Source organism: Sus scrofa, chromosome 14 (assembly GCF_054392235.1).
Source record: "Sus scrofa isolate SSC_HxYL_T2T_F1_AM1 chromosome 14, Sscrofa_HxYL_maternal_Yorkshire_Landrace_v2.0, whole genome shotgun sequence".
NCBI classification, from domain to species: domain Eukaryota; kingdom Metazoa; phylum Chordata; class Mammalia; order Artiodactyla; family Suidae; genus Sus; species Sus scrofa.
The window spans coordinates 19,350,619-19,372,245 of record NC_139396.1 but is presented as its reverse complement, the minus strand read 5'-3'; the positions used below and the strand labels follow the sequence as shown (position 1 = coordinate 19,372,245).

Genomic DNA, 21,627 nt, shown 5'->3' with positions numbered 1-21,627 from the left:
TGCCATGAGCTGTGGTGTAGGTGTCATGTAGGTTTGATCCTGCATTGCTGTAGCTGTGGCATCGGCCAGCAGATGGAGCTCCAATTCCACCCCTAGCCTGGGAACTTCCATATGTTGAGAGTACACCCCCCCACACACAAAAAAAAAGAATAAGAAAAAGAATGAAAGAGAAATTAATAGAAATTTCATTCAATAGAATCAGCTGTATCTCACATTTGACCCTTAGCCAGGGAATCTATGTGCTGTAGGTGGAGCCTAACTTGACAAAAAATAAATAAATAAAATCAATAGTGATTTAATGGATGATACACTCACAGAATCAGAGAAATGACCACTGTCCACAGGGTGGGTAAAGGAGGTTCCTAATTCCAGCGGCAGCATGACTGGAGCTTGTCTGAAATAGAGGCAGGTGCTGGGCAACCTTTGTATATGATATACACCAAGGGGAAGCCTGCCCATTGACAACAGGGAAAGGCTCAACCCCAAAACCCTCAACATGGAACCAGAGCATTGGCTGAAGGAACACACTTGACAGAGGCTATGGGCCGCCTAGTCTGTGTTCTTCTCCTTACCAAATCATGGTATGTTTCTCTAAGAACAAGGCAAGGAGTAACCCTTTTCTAAATCACAGACATCATATCTTAACGATACAGCTGTTACAATTGTGCAGCCAATGTGCTTTGTTTGAAGGGCATTTTTAAGTGGTGGGTATGGAGCAGTGTGTTCCAGAGGGGATTCGGGCCATCTGGCTCACAGGTGACCTCTTGCCACACAGGCCAAGTGACGCATCTGTAACCAGGGTGATTTCCCAGGCACTGCCTGCCTTCCTCAGATGGCAGGGATGCAAAGGGTTTGAAAGGGGGCACAGAGCACAGAGCCATCACCTACGGTCCCCTGACCGCCTCTGCCTGGGGGGGAGCAGCTTCCTGCTGTCACAGAAGCTATTGCTAGCACACCAGTCATTGGAGGAGTTCTGGATCCCCAACATTTTCCTACTCAGCAGTAGGCAGGAGAGAGCAAGGATGGTCCACGGATGTAGCTAAGGGTCCTTTTTTTAGGGGAACTTGCTCATTTTCAAGAGGTGCAGGTACAGCATATGGCAGTTCTGAGGCTCGGGGTCAAATCAGAGCTGCAGCTGCAGGCCTACACCACAGCCACAGCAATGACAGTTCTAAGTCTTGTCTGTGACCTACACCACAGCTCACAGCAACACTGGATCCTTAACTTAGTGAGCGAGGCCAGGGATCAATCATGAACGCTCATGGATACTAGTCAGGTTCATTTCCGCTGCACTACAACGGGAACACCTAGAGGAGAGTTTTTAAAGAAACAGCTAAAATGAGGTCACTAAGGTGGCCCCTAATACAATATGACTGGTGCCCCTATAAAAAGGGGAAATTTAGACCCAGAAACACACAGAGGGATGCTGATGTGAGGGCACAGGCAGAAGATGGGCATCTAGAAGCCAGGGAGAGAGGCCTCAGGGCAAACCAACCATGCGCATATCTTGATCTCAACAGTTACTTGATACATTCTTGTTGTTTAAGCCCCATTGCCCGTGGGATTTGTGATGGCAGCTGGAGCTGACTGATATACTCTCTCTGAAGGCCTGTACACTCCCACCACAGGATGGAGCCTGCAAGTGAAGACACCCTCTCTGCCCCCAGCTGGGCTCCACCAGCATCCTCACCCCTGCCTTCCTCCTGAGACAGCTTCTCTGCCAGGGCCTGTTTCCTTGTCCAGGGAGTCAGACAGTGGACCTCAATGGAAGAGGTATGGATGGAGGTCAGGAGGGGCTGTAGGGCCCCAAGGCAGGAGCAGGAGGAGTCTTTCATTTGTTTATTTGGGATTGCAGGCTTGGTTTGTGGGGTGGCCACTGTTGGACGGAAATGCCATGATGGGGCCATGGAAAGCTGATGGAGCTGGTGGGGGAGGGGCCGCAGTTTCCAGAGAAGAGACTGGACTCTGAGGCAGAGACAGGAGCACAGGAGCTTGGCGGGTCAGCACCAGGCCTGCCACGGGACCCGGAGCACAAACAGCAGCAGGGTCCAGGTCTCTGAAGGCACAAAGGCTGTGCCAGGCCCAGGCGAGCCAGCAGCCTGCAGAGACTGGGATGGAACCTGGGTGTGAGGAGGAGGGGCCATGGGCTCAGGGAGGGGTGTGCACTTCTGGATCTCGTCAATCCAATGGGAGAAGTAGCTGACATTGGTGAAGATGCTGGGGTAGGTGGGATGTCGGCAGTCCAAGCCCCAGCTGGCCAGCCCCACCAGAACCCATGAACTGAGGAGGTCACAGACGAGGGGCCCCCCGGAATCGCCCTAGGAAAGAGAGGGGAGTTACTGTGAGCAACTGAGTTAGGTCAGAGGAGTCTCTGCCATCTAGGTCCCTCAGGTGGACTTCTGGGAAGGTCCAAACACCAGCATCCCACAGCAGACCAGCCTGTTTAAGCCATGCAGGGAGGCAATGGCATCATGATTTAGGAAGCTCCTGATTGACCCTCAGGACAATCACAGGTTTCAGTCTATGATCATATGGACCCCTGTGCCCAGAGACAGCCTGGATATACCTGACAAGGCACTGTCCAAGGAAGAGAAGGGACAGCTACACCCACAGTGCCCAAGAGAGTTGGTCTGGGTGTGGAGGCTGGCCAGCTCAAGCCCCTGCAGACCTCAGCTCTTGCAAGACCCTGGGCTGCACCAGCACACCCCTTACCTGGACCCTCTTCATTTTTCATTCATTTAGTCATTTGGTTTACTTTCAACACCTTGGTTGAGCAATTTCAGAAGATGCCCATACCCTGGCCTGGCAGAGGCAACCTGTATTGCTCAGGGAGTCGGTGGGGGTTAGAAAGAAATCTGCTGGGACTTACTAGAGTTCATGCTCTCAGGGCAGGGCCATCTGGTTGGAAATCTCCTCATGTCATCAGCCAAAGGGAGGGTCTGGTCCTTGTGGCTGGGGTTAGAGGGGCAGGGGCCTTAGTCACGCTTGCTGCTCCTCCACTTACCCATTCAACATGTGCAGCAAGCAGCCAGGAATCCTCTGCCCTGGGCACAGGGTCTCCTCCTTTGTGGTGCTTTTGTCAATAAGCCAACCAGCCTGCCATTGGCAGATGTGACATGTGGAAACAAGCCATGGGAGGGTCAGGACAGGAAGGGAAGGGCACTTCATCAAGTGGAGGTGAAAGGCTACTCTTCTTGCACTAGGAAACACAAGGTAGAGTTTCCAAGCGGGAAACAACTGAACTTTCTGAAGCAGGAGCACTGGGAGGAGTAAGTGCAGACCAGGGAAGGAGGGATATGCCAGGTGGGTGGGAGGAAGAGCAGTGACATGTGGGGAGTGAGGAAAGTATATGGGACGAGGGGTCTCAGGGCCTATGGCAGAGGGTAGGATTTGATCCCCATGGAGAACTGTCTAGGTCATGTCTAGTGCCTGGATCAGTCCAGTGCTGTGTGGAGAATGAACCAGCTGGGAGGCAGCTACAGGAGAGATTACTGATGGAGAGGGGCCAGGTGGTAAGAACAGTCAGATTTGGAACAATAGTTTGAAGCTGCCTATAGGACCTGTCAAATCTGAGCCTTTCTGTCATTAACCATGGGGGGAAGTGCAGAGGGATAGAAGCAGGCTGAGCATGGAGCCCTGGGGCCCCAGCATTTAGAGGTGGGAGGGGAGGGGACCAGGCATAGAGCAGAGCATCTGGTGAGTGCCTGGGCCCAGGAAACAGGAGGGAGACTTGCTTAAGTGCCAAGTGAGAGGAGGACTCAGATCCACAGGTGGTTCTGGTGAGACAAGCTATTGGGGATGGTGGCCTTGAGGTTTTGGATAGCAAGCTGGGGACACTCCTAGGTGGAGTGGGTTAGATTCAGGACTGTTGGGAGGAGTCTTTGGGGGAAGGGAGATAAAGAAACTGAGCAGTAGATGGTGCGCATTTACACAGGAGCCGTGGAAGGGGCGTCTGAGGACATGGAGCAGGAGAGACTCTGGGCATGGCAGGGATGGAACTTGAGGCTGAGGAGAGAGGGAAGACGCTGGGATAGATGGTGTGTAGGGTTGTCAGGACGAATGACTCTAGTCTGATTGGCTGCTTTTGGGGTTCTCAGTGAAACAAGCAAGATCTCCAGCTGAGAGGGCGGGGTGGGGGAAGTGGCATGTTGAAGGAGAGCGAAGGGTACATGGTGTGGTGGCCAAAAACACCCCTCAGAGATGCCCATCCTCACCCCTGGAACCTGTGGCTATTAGCTCATGTGGCAAAGGGGACTCTGCAGCAGTGATGGAGTTGAGGCTCTTGAGCTAAGAAGGTTTTCCTGGATTCTCTGGGTGGTCCAATGTAATCAAGATCCTCATAAGGAAAGAGAGATGCAGGAGGTCAGAGTCAGAGCAGAAGATGTGACAGAAGCAGAGGCAGAGGTGTTGCACTTTGAGGACGGAAATGCTGTGAGCCAAGGAATGAGGGTGGCCTCTAAAAAGCTGGGAAAACCAAGAAAACATTCTCCCCTAGGAAAGCCTCCTGAAGGAACCCACCTGGCCAACACCTTGATGTTAGACTTTTGACCTCCAGAAATATAAGATAAATTTCCGTGGGTTTAGCCATTCACTTGGAGGGGATTTGTCACAGCAGCTCCAAGTAAGGCACCTTCTTGGGAACGTGCCATCATTACTTCAGCCCTTCCCCTCTGTGGTCCCCACCTGGGGTGGCCTCAGCCCTCTGCACGGTGGACCCCCTCCCAGCTGTGTGAGGCCAGTGGAAGGCCTTTCCCTGTTCACTGCAGCCCTCAGGGATTCACACAGGGGACCCATGCAGTTGCGGAAATGATGACGGATTCTGAGTCAGGCTCCAATAGCCTCCTGACCCCTGGAGAGCTCTCAGAAGGCAGGAGAGAGCCTCCTCTGGGACCATCTGTTCTGCTGCATCCACTTTTCTAGGGCAGATGTCCCTACAGCTCTCATAGCCTCAGGGGGCGCCCCTTGAGAGGTGGTGATGCGACTAAACGAATAAATTTCCTCCAGGGTTAACTGCGCTACCTGACTTTTCATTATTGTTTCTATATTCTTTAAGGTGGACTCTGGAGGTCTTTAAAAAATTGAGATGTTCCCATTGTGGTTCAGCAGGTTAAGAGCCTGACTAGTACAAATGAGGATGCAGGTTCAATCCCTGGCCTTGCCTAGTGGGTTAAGGATCTGGCATTGCCACAAGCTGTGACATAGGTCCTAGAAGTGGTTCAGATCTGGCATTGCTGTGGCTGTGGCAAGGGCTGGAAACTGCAGCTTCCATTCAACCCCTAGCCTGGGAACTTCCATATGCTGCAGGTAGGGCAGGAATAAAAGAAAGGAAGGAAAAGGAAGGAAGAAAGAAAGGAAGGGAAGAAGGGAGAAACCCCAAATCTAAGGTATCACATGAAATGTGAGCTACAGTTTGCACTACAGTAGATACAAAGCAAACCTTGCGTGTGCACTCTTGCATGTGTATGCATATGTATGCATGTGCATGCATGTGTGTGTGTGTGTGTGTGTGTGTATGTGTGTGTCTGTGTTGGGCAGGGCCGGAGCAGTGAATTCCACCTTCAGCAAGAGGTTGGGTCTAAGCCAGGTACAATCCAGAGAGAGGGAGGCAAACCAGGTCAGGAGACTGGAAGCCAAAACTTGTTAAGTACCTACTGAATGCCAGGCACAGTGCTGCATTTCTATAGGAACCTTCTTCAGTGGAGGCCATGAGCAATTCCATTTCATGGGTGAGGAGACTTAGCTAAGGCCACAATCCCAGTCAATGGAACCAGGTCTGTCTTGCCCCACAGTCTGAGCATTGAGTGCCTTGGCAGGCTCTCTCTCCTCAGACCTGTTTCTGGACCCCCTGTGCAGAGGGAGGGGCCCTTGTGGGGAGAGATGGGAGCCCCAGGTTGGAGGGTGGGGTCCAGAGCAGGTGACATGGCAGAAGATGAATCTAGGTGGAATCTCTCAGTCAGGCGGTGGTAGGTGAAAGGGGAGGCAGGAGGGGGGTCATTTGCTGGGACTCCCGAGTGTCCGGCTCAGGGGTATTCTCAGCCTGGAGAGAAACCAGCGGAAGAGTGGGGTCGAGGGGCACTACGAATATCCAGCAGGTGAGCAGACACAAGGCTCTGGCCTTGAGCTCCATTGGCATAATTCCTGCAGGAGAAGGGAGGTGGACAAGGCTGTAAGGGAGGTCCATGGTGACAGCCGGATGTGGACTGGGCAGGGTGGGGGCTGAACACTTGTTCCACTTCTGGGTGGAGCTGGCTCTGTGAGGAGGTCAGACCAGGCCAGGCAGCTACAAATCTATACTACTGTTTAAGAACTGGGAACCAAGAAATATGGGTCTGCCTTCTACCAGCAGCTCAGGGGCCTGCCATGAAGATAGCTATCCATGTGGCCTTCTCATGGGCTAGGCTAAAGTCACAATCCCAGTCATCTTCTCCCTCCTGTGTGCATCTCCTGGGGTGCCAAGGCATAGTGCCACAAACTGGGTAACTATAAAAACAATGCAAATGTATCCTCTCACGGTTCTGGAAGCTGGAAGGCTGAAAGCAAGTGTCTCTGTGTCTAGCCCTCTTCACACAAGTCATTGGTACAGGGCCCACTTGAAATTTACAATGGTCACATCTCAAGATCCTTAACTAATCACAGCTGCAAAGACTTATTTCCAAAGAAGGTCACATTCTGAGATTCCAAATGGATACAAACTTAGGGGACACTATCCAACCCCCTATACCACCCTTTCAACAATCCCATGAAGGAGGCCTCAGACTCCTACACCGTGAATAAGACACAGGCTCAGATGGTGAAAAGACCACCCAAGGGCAGAGCAGTGCCTCTAACTCCAGAACCCTCACCCTCTGCCCTCCACTCCACGATGCCATCTGTGTAAGAGCTTGGCAGCCAATGCCAGCTCAGGGTGCTGGGCCCTGAGGGGATGTGGTGAAGGCCTGGAGGCCAGGTGAAGCTTGGAGTCAGAACACGCAGGCCCTCCTTATTTTATGGGAGTGCTTTCCCTCTTTGGGCCTGTTTGCCCACTTCTAAAATAGGACACTACAGAGAGTGGATAGACATCTTCACAATTCAACAGTACACTCATGTCTGGAATGTATATCATAGACACATGTACCAACAGCCCCTAAAGAAAAAGACACAGGGGGAAAAAAACGGAAGGTAAATTAGGAAGAAGATATTCAACGGCAATAAACATACGGAAGTATATTTCATCCGTCATCAGGAAAATGCAAACCACAATAAATCATCACCATTAGGAAGGATGGAAAGTGCCAAGTGTTGGTGAGCTTGTAAACTCTCAGCCACTGCTGGAATGTGTGGAACTGGTGCAACCCCTCCGGAGATGTTTGGTAACATCTGCCAAAGCTGAACATGCAGATAGCTTTTAATCTAACAGTTCTCCTCAGCGGCTTCTGTGAAATCAAATAGAAAACCTCTGGAAGTGAAATGAAATGAAAAACTTGGAAGCTACAAAAATATCCATCGAGAGCAGAACTGCCCATCGAATTCAATTCACACGATAGTGTCTTGCAGGGCAATGAGGCTGAACAAACTATACCTACGTGTGACAGTGTGGATGGACCTCACAAACATAATGTTAAGACGTGAAAATCTGACAACTGGAAATAAGTTCTACTTATGGAAAATTCAGAATCTAATATAAAGTGTTAAGGTGAAGATGAGAGTTTCCATTGAGTGTTGGTGACAAGAAGGGGAGAGGAGTGTTGGCCACCTGGGGTGTAGCACTGTGAAAGTTCATGCAACTACACATGTAGGGAAAGAGTATGAATGCCTTCTTCTGTATGTATATTTCAATAAAGGTTTTAAAATATGCCTCCAGAATAGATACTGCTGGAGTGTCCTACCAGTAGTAGTTGTCCTCCTGTGCAATGGGCTGAGGAAGGGGCTAGCCTGGGGGACACTACCAAGAGATAGAGCCTGGGAACATAGGTAGAGGGACGAAACAGAAGGTACCAGGGGTCTCCACAAAGAGAGTGGAGGCAACACAGCCTCCCACCATGGAAACTGAGGCCCTGAGAACAGGCCAGGGAAGAAGGGAAATGACCTCACTCACATGGCAGATGGCCTTTCCTGTAGAGAAGTCCCCAACACACAGCATCTCCTCGTACACGGAGAAGTTCTTGCTGAGCCTGTGTCCATATACCAGATTACAGAACTGGTTCTCAATGAGGCCCACCTTAGCCTCCTGGAGATGGAAGGGTGTGGGCAGAGGCGCTGTGAGGATAAGAAGGAAGTCAGTGAAGTTTGCTAGAGCTTAGCTACAGGCTCTTCTGCCTTACTGCTCACCAACACCCCTGCATCATAGGGTTTTCTCAGCAAAGCTGAGCTTTCAGCTCTCTATCAGTCTTCTACCTATGCCTAATAAGGCCTCCCCTGTTTCTCAAACTTTTCCAAACCCATCCTATTCCCACCACCTCTCGCATAGCAATAGACCACACCACTCGTAGTCCATAAAGAAAAAGGCAAATCCTACCAATGCATGCCAATCACTGATGCTTAGCAACCATTCACCAACCCACCTACCCTCTCACAAACCATCCTTTCCACTTCCATTTGTCAGTCATTACCTTTCCTTCCCTCCACTAATTCCTCCGTCCATCATCTACCCATCTTGTCTCATGCCCCATTCATCCACTCACCCTTCCATCTATCTGCTGGCCTATCCATCTTTGGATCTATCTCCCCATTCTCCCTCCATCAATCAATATATCCACTCTCTCCATCCCTCTTCCCACCCACTCAACCATCTTCCCTCCAGGCACTCATCTTCCCTCCTATCCATCCTCCATCCATCCTCTCATTCAATCACTCATTTATTCATCTGTCTTCAGGTTAGCTATTGTTTAGACACTAGTGATAGAGGGGAACATTTTTAGTTGGGGAAACAGGGTAAGTGAAGTAAATAAGTAGGATTATTTAGCTCTGAGAAGTGTGGTAAGGAAATACAACAGGGAAATGTGACATTATGCATTGCCTGTTTTAGGTTTCACATCAAGGAAAACTCTTCAGAGGAGGAGCTGAGTTGTATATCAAAGAAATGAGTCACCCAGATTAGCAGGGAGAGCCTGTGAGGCTGGGGAAACAGCCAAGGTAAAGGTCCTGAGGTGGGGACAGCCTCAGGATATTCAAGGCAGGAAGGGGCCTGGTGGCTGGGATGGCCTGGGTGAGGGTGGAGTGGGAGCTGAGCAGAGAGGAATGGGGGCCAACATTGCACAGGGCCTGAGAGCCAAGGTAGGACATTTGGACAGTTTTCTAAGCATAAATGAGAAGGCACTGAGGAGAAAGAGCAGGGAACTGGCACAACACCTGCTTCAAAGCAAACACTCAGGCAGTTGTGTGGAGACTAAAGTAGGGCACACAGGGTGGGAGCTAGCAGACCAGTCTGGAGGTCCATGCAAGAACGGGTGGTCTACAGGACCAGGGTGGAGGCATTGCCACCTACCCCGCTGCCAGGCCCTGGGGCATAGGCTGGGATATTAAAACAAGAAAGACAGAGTCCCTGTCCTCAAGGAAGAACCAGACTGTGTGTGTGTGTGTGTGTGCGTGCGTGCGTGTGTGTGTGCGTGTGTGTGTGTGTGTGTGTGTGTGTGTGACAATGCTGGGGACCTGGTTGTCTGTCCTGTGGTTGGGGATTGTTACTGATACACTATTGAGAAGGGCCAGCAATGCTGGCACATCCCACCCAGTGAAGACAGGGTCTTATCAAAATCTGATCTCCTATCCTGAGAAACACCTACCAAATTACAACCTTACAAATAATTGCAAATACACATTCTTTTCCCCCTAATTCTGCCACATAAGATTGTGCCCAACCATAAACACTCTTTTCTTTAATAAAGACTCTTACTCATGAGTTTTTGCCTGCATTTCTTCCCTTTCAATCTTAGAAAAACACAAACTTTTTCTGTGTTACTCAGTTCACCTAATAAACCCACAAAGTAGACAGTTGACCTGGGTTGGGAGAAGTGCAAAGTGAGGTTCAAAGAGTGAAACACTCTTAAGTTGTAGTCATTCTAACTTTACCTTGGAGGCTCACAGGTCAGAAGTCATAAATATGTTTTCTTTCCATTTTTCCTAAGTGCCTCCAATGGGAAATCTTGGTTCCTCAGTGGCCTAGAAGCGGCCAGGCCCCAAGCAGGACCTCTGAGTTGAATCAAGTCATCTTAGGTCTATAGTTGATTAAGGCCTTGAAATCAAGAAGCTGACAGATTCCAAGAACCTGAGTTCTTAACATCCAACAGTCAAAGATTCCCAGATTTTCAGAGCTTTGCACTTTGGGAACACTGAATTTTAGAATCACACACTTTCAGAACTAGAGCCAGAATGGTCCAGTCCTCTGGAAATGAGGCACAGTGGACCAAGGTCCAGTGGTTGTTTTGCCTGGGGAGCCCTACTTCCCTCCTCCCCTCCTCTGTCCTCCTTCCCTTCTTCCTCCTCCTCGCTTCCCCCTTATCTGCCCTCCCACCCCAGCCTCTCCCCTACCCCCTCACTTTCCTCGTTGAGCATCCCCCAGCCAGTTATCCAGCAGGATGCATTATTAAGCAGCTGCAAGCCAGGGGCTGGGAGGCAGGCAGGGATGATGTAGGAAGTGAAGTTCACAGGAAAGAGCAGCTGTAACATGGCTATGTCACTTCCGAAGGGATGAAGCTTCTCAAAGTCTGGGTGCATGACAATCTGGCTCACGGACATCTCCAGGGTGTGCTGAGTGTGTTCAAACAGCTGCGTGCTTCCTAACAGGACCCGGTAGTTCTCTGGAGCATGGGATTTTCTGGAGGAGGAAGAGCATGCTGTCACCATCATCCCTGAGTGTGGGCTAGGTCTCTTCCCCTGCATATTCATCTAACTGCTGACATCCACCTGGACCCCTGCACCTCCCCATGGTGCCAGCCTTGGTCTCTGCATTCCTAAAGTTCAGGAGCACTTCTTTCTTGAGACTGATATTCTACTTACAACCTCAGACATATGGTTTCTCCACCATATCCAAGAATCAGAGGAGCATTGAATCCTTGTGCTGGAAAGGTCTTTGGTGGGCTCATCAAATGAAGGCCCTTGGATTGTTTACAGGAGATGTTCTGGATTGATCCCAGCTCTACTTTTACCTTCCCAAGGCTCCTACAACCCACCTTATGGCCCCACAATTTTCCTGACCCCTCCCTTCTTTAACCACCCTCCTGCCCAATAGCTGTTTCTCTGCTCAGTTAGAAGCACTTGCCAAAGATCTGTAAGGTAAAGGAGCAACTGAGTGTAGGAAACAGAAACTTGCATTTGCCCTGAACACAGCTGCTCCCATAGAGTAGGTGCTGATCAGATTCTGAGCTCCCAAAGCTCCAGCTCCCAGACCTGGGCTGTGATGTTCCAACTCCCTGGGGATGCCTCCTCATCTGTTCACAAGCTGGGCACTGAGCAGACCCAGGAGCGCCAGGTGTGTCAGACTCCTGAGCAGCCACATCACTCTCCCAGGGTGCCCCATCTCCCACCCGCACAGCCTGGCACCACATCTCCCACATGCACACTAGTGACCATGATTCCTCCTGGGCACACAGTTTTGCAAGAGTAAAAAGTAGAGCCATTCAGCTGCTTGCCAGACATGAGGTCCCATGTCCCTGCCTAGACTCAGAAACCTGGAAATGTGGGGACCTTGAGAAACTGTGATCTGAGATTGGTCCACACTGCATGGCAGCCAGAATGGACACTGCTACTCTTCTGGGGCACATCTGTGTTTGGAGACAGGCCCAGGGGCTGAGGGCAGAGTCTGGGGAGGGTCTGGGAAAGGGAGCCAGGAGGACAGTCCAGGTAGAAGGTACACAGGTCAAAGGCAGGAATGACATGGACCTGTGGGCCACAGACAGCCCCAGAGGAAAGCCCAGAGGAGCCGGGGTGGGACACCCTCACACCTCATCCCCTCCATCTCCTCCCCTGCCAGTGCCTCTGCTGGCACCCTAGGAAAGAGGACTCACTTGAGAAAGCAGTGGGCAGCAGAAACCAGCCAGCGGGAGTTGATGAGGACAGCTCCACAGACATGCAAGCCCTGGTACATCAGGCTGGCCTGCCATGGCCACTGGCCAGCCCCCACATCCTGACCACCAGAGATCCGCCACATCACCTTGGGTTTCCCGCACGCTGTGGAGACTCCCCTGCCACCTACAATAGAGACATGGGTGAGACCCCAAATGCCACTACCAGGGAGGCCCCCTCCACTTCACAGATGGGAAAACCAAGGGCAAGTGTCCAGTGGCCTGGCCAAAATGACACGGCTGCCTGGACTCTGCCTTTACCAGCTGCCACTGAGAATTTGACAGCAGAGCACAATGGAGCAGGCTTTCTGAGCATGAAGGCCCAGGGCTGTGGTGAGATGCCAAGGGTGACCAAAGGTGGCAACAGCTCATGGCAGCATATCCGCTGAGCTGGACATCACTGAGGCAGTCTGCCAAAGGCTGGCCATGTGCCAGGCCTTATTTCCCTGAACTAACACACCACAACAACACAAGGTCTCCGAAGTTGCCAACATTATACACTCAAATCATAGCTTCTAAGGGCCGGTGCCCCTCCACTTTGCCCCAGTATCTTAGAGAAGCAGATCTGCAGGCAGGAGTCTGGGGTGATGTGTGACCATGGAACTTAGCAGGACCCCATGAGGCCCTCCCCTAATAGACCCCCACCCATGTCCTCTGACTGCCTTTTGTCTGTAGAAAACTTTAGTCACAGAGTACATTTACCTGGAGAAGTGGAAAAGTGCAGGAAGAAAGGAAAATAGTCAAGCAAAGCAAAATAATATTTTAACGATTAAACAGAGTAAGAATATTTAGCTCCTCCTCAAGGACTATAGATAATATTCTGAGCCATGTCCTTGGAAATGTTTTGCAGATACTGAAACCCCACCAGGTGGAAGAAGTTACCTATATGCTGCACACAAGCACATAGACCCAAACAAGGTGGAACCAGAAGGTGGATGAGGTTGACTCCCAAGTACCTCACCACCCACCAATCCGAAGAAAGTCTACAAGCTGATCAAGCCCTGCTCTTTGAACCTCACTCAGCCCTCGAGGTGGGGGCACACAGCCTTGAGGCTGTTACCCCACTGTGGCCCCCTCTGCCTGGCAAAGCAATTAAGCTGTTCTTTTCTACTTCACCCACAACTCTGTCTCTGAGATTCAATTCAGAGCATGTCCACAGAGACTGAGCTTCAGCATCAACCTGGGGAAAGTCACTCCCTGCCTCTGACTCAGGATTCTCCATTTATAAATAAGAGGGGTGGGCGTTCCCTGGTGGTCTAGTGGTTAGAACTTGGTGCTTTCACCACTACGGCCAGGGTTCAATGCCTGGTCCAGGAACTGGGAATCCCACATTAAGCCGCGGCCAGCAGCGGAAAAAATAAATTAATTGATTAAAAAACACTCTATGCAGTGGCCAAAAAATTAAATAAATAAGAGGGAGTGGGCTAATGAAGACAGCCATGGTTCTAGGACCCACACCTGAGGGCAGGGGTGAGGCCAGGGACCTTAGAGCAGGCATCCTGCTCTAGGGCCTAGGCCCCAGGGACTCAGGGCTCCTCACTCAGCAGTCCTGGGCTTTCCTCCACCCAGCCTCAGGCCGGACCCTGCCAGTGCCCACTTGCACAGCCCCACAAGGGTCCTGGGGCAGTTTCCATCCCAGAGGCCCCTCAGTAGGGGTCCTGTGACCCACCTGTGTTAAGGTGGTCTCTGGGCTGCCTGGTTAGGTGGACCTGACCACAAACAAAAGAAGAGGTTCAGTGACCCTGGGCACCAAGCCCTGGTCACAGTCAAGCCCCCTCAGGCCCTGCAGGCCCACCTTCTCAGCCCCACACAGAGGCCCCCACGCACCTGTGGCTGCCCAGGCCAATGGCTGTGCTTCCGGAGTCAGAGACCCACCCTCCACCGCTCGCACGGCTGCAGGAGCTGGGCCGGGGTCGGCCCAGGACCCTCGCAGGTTTAGGGTGGTGGTGGGCGACCATGGCGGCAGCAGCACCAGCTGCAGCCAGAGGAGATCCACAGGATGGCCTCCTACTTGTCGAAGCCTCGCCTCTGAGACCATTGTCAGTGTTGTGGACCTGGGCCTGAACCTGGCCTGACTCAGCCCTAGGCCTGGACCCTGCCCCCGCCCTGGCCAAGGCTTTGACCCCGCCCCCACCACGCCTTGACCCCGCCCCAACCCAGCCTTGATCCCACGTGACCTTCCTATTAACTTTCTTTTTTTTGTCTTTTCGCCATTTCTAGGGCCGCTCCCCTGGCATATGGAGGTTCCCAGGCTAGGGGTCCAATTGGACCTGTAGCCGCTGGCCTACACCAGAGCCACAGCAACGCGGGATCCGAGCCGCATCTGCGACCTACACCACGGCTCACGTGACACCGGGTCCTTAACCCACTGAGCAAGGCCAAGGATGGAACCCGCAGCCTCATGATTCCCAGTCGGATTCATTAACCACTGAGCCACACCAGGAACTCCCCTATTAACTTTTAAAATAACTCCACTGAAAAATTATTTCTATACCATGAAGTTCCCGTATCACAAGCGACGTTTCAATGATTTCCAGTACATTTTTCTTCACTCATTTGTTTATGTTTGTATTTAAATCAATCTTCTATTTTGGGAGAGTTTTAGATGTATGAGTAAGTTGCAAAATAATACAAAGACTTTGCGTATCCCCCTACCCAATTTCCCCTCTTGTTAAGATCTTATATTGTTACGGCACATTTGTCACAACTAGTGAGCCAATATTGATACATTCATATTAACTCAATCCGGAGTTCCCGTCGTGGCGCAGTGGTTGACGAATCCGACTAGAACCATGAGGTTGCGGGTTCAGTCCCTGCCCTTGCTCAGTGGGTTAACGATCCAGCGTTGCTGTGAGCTGTGGTGTAGGTCGCAGAGGCGGCTCAGATCCCGCGTTGCTGTGGCTCTGGTGTAGGCCAGTGGCTACAGCTCCGATTCAATCCCTAGCCTGGAAACCTCCATATGCGGCGGGAGTGGCCCAAGAAATAGCAACAACAACAACAAGAACAAAAGACAAAAAAAAAAAAATTTAACTCATTCCATTAGCTCTCTTTTTTCAGTTTTTTTTAAAGTTTAAGGCATAGAGCTTAATGATTTCACTTACATACAATCATAAAATGATCATCACAATAAATTTAGTGAACATCTATCATTCATATAGATACAAAATTAAAGAAATAGAAAAAAAATCACTCATAAATTGTTGAGTGCCTCTTCAGGCAATCTATGAATTGGTTTTCAGAGTCAGAGCACCAAGGTTTGACTTGATATTTCCTTTCACTTCTTTATCCATCAACCCAATTTTTTGTCCCTCAACCCACTCTGCTTCCTATCTGGCTCTTAACTTACTTCAACAGAGGCTAGACTTTCTGAACAAAATTCACAATTTATCATCTGATAAACACTTCTGTAGTGATGGTGCCATGGAACAAAGTATTTGAAATTAGGATCGTCTCAGCAGATCCAATATGTTCATGGCTGTAGGTATATAATTCCTAGTGAAGAAGTCCTTGTGCTCCAACCAATATCCAGCAGGACCAGCCTAATATTCCTTTGTTCTGGAGAGCCCCAGTGTATCAAAAACGTGGTTGTGCAGCCCACAGGTCCAAGACCAGAAATTATTATTGTTAAATATTTAACTTTTTCCCTGTAAATAATTTAATATTTTAAACTAATAATACCTTCTCATGGATCACAATCCAATTGTGCAAAATGGAATATGCAGTGTTGAGTCATGCGTCCTCCCACCTCTTTCCCCTGTCCACCCAGTCCTCTTTCCCACAGGGAAGTAGTGTTTATTTAAATCCTTCCATAGATGTGTTATGCAAAGAATTTAGAATGCAATATATTTGCATTTTTTAAAATGCAGGGTTTTCTTTGATTCAAACTTAATATATTTTCAATACATTTGCAGATGTTTACAATGACTATCTTCTTACATTAACGAGATTCCTTTCTAGATGGGAGTAGACTTCCAGAACAAGAATTTCTACACCCCTTAAAATCAAAAGTTTTGGAAAGAATAAAATGGTCAGGTGTATTTAATTAAAATAGTAAGTACCCAAATGAATTAGAACTTCAGGTAAACAATATGTTGTGTTTTAGTATAATCATTTCCCATTCAATATTTTGGACATAGTTTTACTGAACATTTTTTCATTTTTATCTGAAATTTATTATTAAACTTAGATCTCGTACTTTATCTGGCAACTCTTCAAAAAAAAGTATAGCACAGTAAACTAAATTGTTAATTACTCATTGTAAGAATCCTTAACTGGATTAAAGATTCTTGAATGTGCCACTTGGCTCCAATAGAAGACACCCTAGTTGCACACACACACACACACACACACACACACACACACCTTCAGCCTCTTTTGATGATATGGGATTTGGAAGAGCTATCATTCAGCACTGGGTTTATGTGTCAAAATGAAAGAGTATTTGTGTTTCATAGAAGAAGATTGGTAGGAAATTGGTCAAGGGAGATGAGAGGTGAAGACTTCAGAGGATTGCAAGCAAATCTCTTGAATTTCAAGCTTTACTGTCTGCTAAATGTTTCTTGCTCCTTGCAAAAAAAAAAAAAAAAGTTGCATGCAAAATGGTGGCTATTGAAGAAAGGCATTGAATTTTGAAGCCAGGCCCAGGTTCTTTCCTCTTCTTTCTAACAGTTGTGTAGGAAAGGCATTTCTAAACTCCTGACCAATTTACTTGTGATTTCTAAGGGTTTTTTTTTTCTACCTCTAAATTTGAAAATGGTCTATGTTTGGTACTTTCAGAGAGTGTTTTCTTGGCCACTTGAAGGGAGTGACTTACACAGTGTTCATCCATTTTAATATTTCCAAGGCATTTAGTGGTCTGCAGTACAGAACTGTCTTCTTACAGGTTCTCTCTCTCTCTCTCTCTCTCTCCCTCCCTCCCTCTCTCTTCTTTTAGGGCTGCAACCTCAGCATATGGAAGTTCCCAGGCTAAGGGTTGAATCATTGGAGCTGCAGATGCTGGCCCATGCCACAGGCACAGCAAAACAATGCTGGATCTAAGCCACATCTGCGATCTACACCATAGCTTGGGGCAACACTGGATCCTTAACCCACTGAGAGAGGCCAGGGATTGAACCCAAGTCTTCGTGGATACTAGTCAGGTTCGTAACTTCTGAGCCACAATGAGAACTGCAACACTTCTCTCTTTCATTCTCTTTGGTAACTATTCTGTGTACTCTACCTTGACCTTAGCTGAGAAGATGAGGTGAGAGCAATTCAAGGCAAATCATGGTGAACTTTAAAAAAAAAAAAAAAACTAAGTGTTGAAAAAATACACAGTTTGGAGACATTTCTCATGACTTGAGCATTTATCATGGAAAACTTTAAATTATTAACCAATAGCTTCATATTAGGGGAATACTGTGGCAAGATAATGTACCCTGGCACTCCAGAAAGGCAGGTTTCCTTGTTGCTTCCTCCTCTTGTCTAGTCAGTCAGTAGTTAATAAACGATTCTCACTCATGGCTCTGACACAGAATTTCAATGAGTCTTCTCTGGACTACTGACATAAAAACCTGCAAAAACTTGTGAAAAATTCTCCAGTTCCAATTCTATAATCACTTTTGTGCTATATCAAAATCCTAGACCACAGATATAATCAAATTAGTCCAGATGTAACTTGGGGAGACAGACAACAGAAGGGCATAGATAAAACTCCTTTGGACAATGATGTCTGACTATTCCTGCAAGAAACTGGGGGTGTGGTATTGACTGCTGAGAAAAAAAAAATCTGTATATGGATCACAGACCTCCGAAAACACATGATATTCTACACAAGCATGGAATATTAGCGGTATGGTGAGATACAATGTTTGTGTCTTGTAGAATGTTCAGTCTCTGAGCTTAGAGCCTTTGGTGGTGTTAGATGTGAGGGATCTTCAGAGGTATTCTATGCAGTAGAAATGAATGACCAGTGAAAGAATCTGATGATTGAAATTTCTTTGGCAAGTATAACAAACTCAAGTCAGTACGTTGATTCCACTACTATTTTTTTTTCCAACTGAAATTGTGTAATATATTCCTGAAAAGTAGGAGGGGAGAATAAAATTTGGGAATGCTATGTCAACTGGAATTGACCCAAACTGTCAAAACTTGCTCAAAGTTACAACAAAAACACTGCAAATGCAACATCTATGAATCCACATCTATTGAAGAACCCCCACGTATTTAAAAAAAACTCACTAAGTAAAAACATTATAGCAGAATCAATTCATTTGGAAAAACTCTAGGAATGGAGGAGCCAAGAGACAGTAGCTCTTAGAGTGTTTCTCAGGTCTAAAATTCTTCACTAGAATTGTTCTTTAATGGAACTATCAGGCTTGCTAGGAAAAAGCATCTACTATTTCTGGGGAGAAAAAAACTAAGGAAACCCAAGAAACTGCAGCCCAAAGGGCGTGAAAGCACTTGCCCCAGTTTGAAGATACTGTGCTTAGGCTGGTGCTCTCCAAAATTCTTTCACAAGGGTCATATCTAAATGAATGGATTTCACGTTTGCAATTTTAAAATCCCAGGGGCTCATCTCACAACCCCTAGTTTTAAGAAGAGAGGACCACAAAAGTTCTGAGAAGACCTTGCCATAAAATCTTCCCAGGGGATCCCAATCCTCCGTTGCTTTCCTCTTTCATAGCAACCTCCAAGGACAGCTCCGCAAGGCCCCACCCCTGCACGCATGCGCACACCCACTAGGGGCGGGGCTCCCCGCATGCGCACCACTGTCCTCCAGCTGCTCAGAGCATCTGTTGAGGCCTGACCGCTTGGGAAGCCAGTAACACACGTGCCAGCGTGGAGGGTGGGGTTCCAACGGTCATCCCGGCTGGGGGCGGAGCCAATCATGGCAGCTTTTAGAATCAATTATTTGAAAGCAGGAGTAAGGAAAACGGACTTTTCACCTCTTGGGTGTCCTGCTGTGCACTCTTAGTCACTCTGTGGGTTATTTGTGGCCTTGTCCAAGTGAGTTCACCACCGCCCTGTGCCCCTCCCCCACCGCCACCAACTGGAGCTCGGTGTCCCTGCAGTGTTTACACCAGGGTTGTTGGCACCACTGTGGAGCAGGTTGCATGAAGGCTTCAGTGATTTCCGGCCCTACCATGAGGCAGGTGAATAAAATGTGTGAACGATTAAATGGGTGCCAGTCTAGTGTTTGCATTCTAAAGCATATGAAAGCTAGAAGGAAGGTTTTCCAGTTCGAGAATGCTCATCCAGTTCACAAGAAATAGCTCAGGACACTGGAAATTGAGTGGAAAATGAATAAAGATCTATTGTACATCCTCATAGTTTCACCAGTGTCTTCCATTTTAACATAAAAATGTCAATCAACACATGTTCAAACTGCATATTATTGTCAGTGATGGGGGCAACGTTGCTGAATCTAACAATAAGCATTGATTTGTAGTCTAATACTCTCAAGAAATGACAGAATTGGAGTTTCCTCCTGGCTCAGCTTGTTAAGGGTCCATGGTTGTCACTACTGTAGCTTTGGTTACAATTGTGACAGGCTGTTCATTCTCTGGCCATAGACATACTTTGGACTGGCCATGCCACCAAAAAACAAAAACAAAAACAGATATCCTAGCATAGATTGGCAAGTGATGCAAGAGTTCAATAACAATCAAGAAATGCATTAGGTAAGAATCAACTGGGTAGGAGACAGAAATAAGATGGCTGAATAGAAGGACTGGAGATCAATTTCTCTCCTAAAAACAACAAAATTTACAACCAAATGCTGAGCAATTTTCAACCAAATGGACCAGAAACTTTCAAAAAGATATCCTATTCCAGAAGACAAAGAGGAGGACACATCAAGAGGTGGTGGGTTGATTACAGGATATATGCAACCCCATACCTCCCGGTGGGAAGATCCACAGACAGGAAAGTAACTGGTTCACAGAGACTCACCTACAAGAGTGAGAGTTCTGAGCCCCACATCAAACTCCCATGCCTGGGGATCTGGCACTGGGAGAAAGAGCCCCTGGAGCATCTGGCATTGAAGGCCAGGGGGCTTGTGCACAGGAGCTCCATGGGACTGGGGGAAATGGAGACCTCATTCTTAAAAGGCACACCCAGACTTTCTCATGCACTGGGTCCCAGGGCAAAGCAAAGTCTCTATAGTAATGTGGGTCAAACATGACTGCAGTTCTTGGAGGACCTCCTGGGAAAACAGGGTTAAATGTGGTTCATTGTGGGGGAAGGACATTGGAAGCAAAGCTCTCAGGAATGTTCATCAGCAGCTGCCTTTCTCTGCAAGTGGTCATTTTGAGAAAATCTGGCCCCCACACATCAGTGCTGAGAAGCCCCAGGCCAAACAACATAGTTTTGGAAGTCCTAGCCACAGCAATCAGGGAAAAAAATAAAAATAAAAGGAATCCAAATTGGAAAGGAAGAAGTAAAACTATCGCTATTTGCAGATGACATGATACTATACCTAGAGACTCCTAAAGACTCTACAAGAAAACTGTTGGAGCTCACTCATGAATTTGGCAAAGTCGCAGCATACAAAATTAATACACAGAAATCAACGGCATTGCTATACACTAACAATGAAAGAGTAGAAAGAGAAATTAGGGAAACAATCCCATTTACCATCACAGCCAAAAGAATAAAATACCTAGGAGTAAACCTACCTAAAGAGACAAAAGACCTGTCCTCTGAAAACTATAAGACACTGATGAAAGAAATCAAAGATGACACAAATAGATGGAAAGTCGTACCATGTTCTTGGATTGGAAGAGTCAATATTATCAAAATGAGGGCATTCCCAACATAGCTCAGTGGTTAATGAATCCAACTAGGAACTATGAGGTTGCAGGTTTGCTCCCTGGCTTTGCTCAGTGGGTTAAAGATCCGGCATTGCTGTAAGCTGTGGCATAGGTCCCAGATGCTTGGATTCCATGTTGCTGTGGCTCTAGCACAGGCCAGCAGCTGTAGCTCTGATTAGACTCCTAGTGCGGAAACCTCCATATGCTGTGGGTGCAGTCCTAGAAAATACTTTTTAAAAATTATCAAAATGAGGAGTTCCTGTCATGGCGCAGTGGTTAACAAATCCGACTAGGAACCATGAGGTTGCGGGTTCAGTCCCTGCCCTTGCTCAGTGGGTTAAAGATCCGGTGTTGCCATTAGCTGTGGTGTAGGTTGCAGACGCGGCTCGGATCCTGCGTTGCTGTGGCTCTGGCGTAGGCCGGTGGCTACAGCTCCGATTCAACCCCAAGCCTGGGAACCTCCATATGCCGCGGGAGTGGCCCAAGAAATAGCAACAACAACAAAAGACAAAAAAAAAAAAATTATCAAAATGACTATACTACCCAAAGCAATCTACAGATTCAATGCAATCCCTATCAAATTACCAAGGACATTTTTCACAGAACTCAAACAAAATATTTTAAAGTTTGTTTGGAAGCACAAAAGACCCAGAATAGCCAAAGATATCCTGAAAAAGAAAAATGGAGCTGGAGGAATCAGGCTCCCGGACTTCAGTCTCTACTACAAAGCAACAATCATCAAAACCATATGGTACTGGCACAAAGACAGAAATAGATCAGTGGATCAAGGATACAAAGCC

At 48.1% G+C, this 21,627-nt stretch overlaps 2 protein-coding genes across 2 annotated transcripts in view; one reads left to right on the top strand and one right to left on the bottom strand.

The window, feature by feature from the left end:
- The window catches only part of LOC146396388 (NUT family member 2G-like), a 65,467-nt gene extending 52,052 nt beyond the window's left edge, over positions 1-13,415 (top strand). The window contains exons 10-11 of the mRNA XM_084994476.1: positions 1,201-1,773; positions 12,886-13,415. The gene's annotated coding sequence lies outside the window, so the exon portion shown is untranslated. The remainder of the gene's footprint in view (positions 1-1,200; positions 1,774-12,885) is intronic.
- On the bottom strand, positions 2,001-18,905 carry LOC146396387 (putative serine protease 47). Its single transcript, XM_084995497.1, has 6 exons — positions 18,732-18,905; positions 13,863-14,010; positions 11,979-12,162; positions 10,512-10,789; positions 8,075-8,235; positions 2,001-2,318 (listed from the first exon to the last, which is right to left on the bottom strand). The coding sequence occupies exons 1-6, from the start codon at positions 18,903-18,905 to the stop codon at positions 2,001-2,003; spliced, it is 1,263 nt and encodes a 420-aa protein (XP_084851623.1).
- Between the last annotated feature and the right edge of the window lie 2,722 nt (positions 18,906-21,627).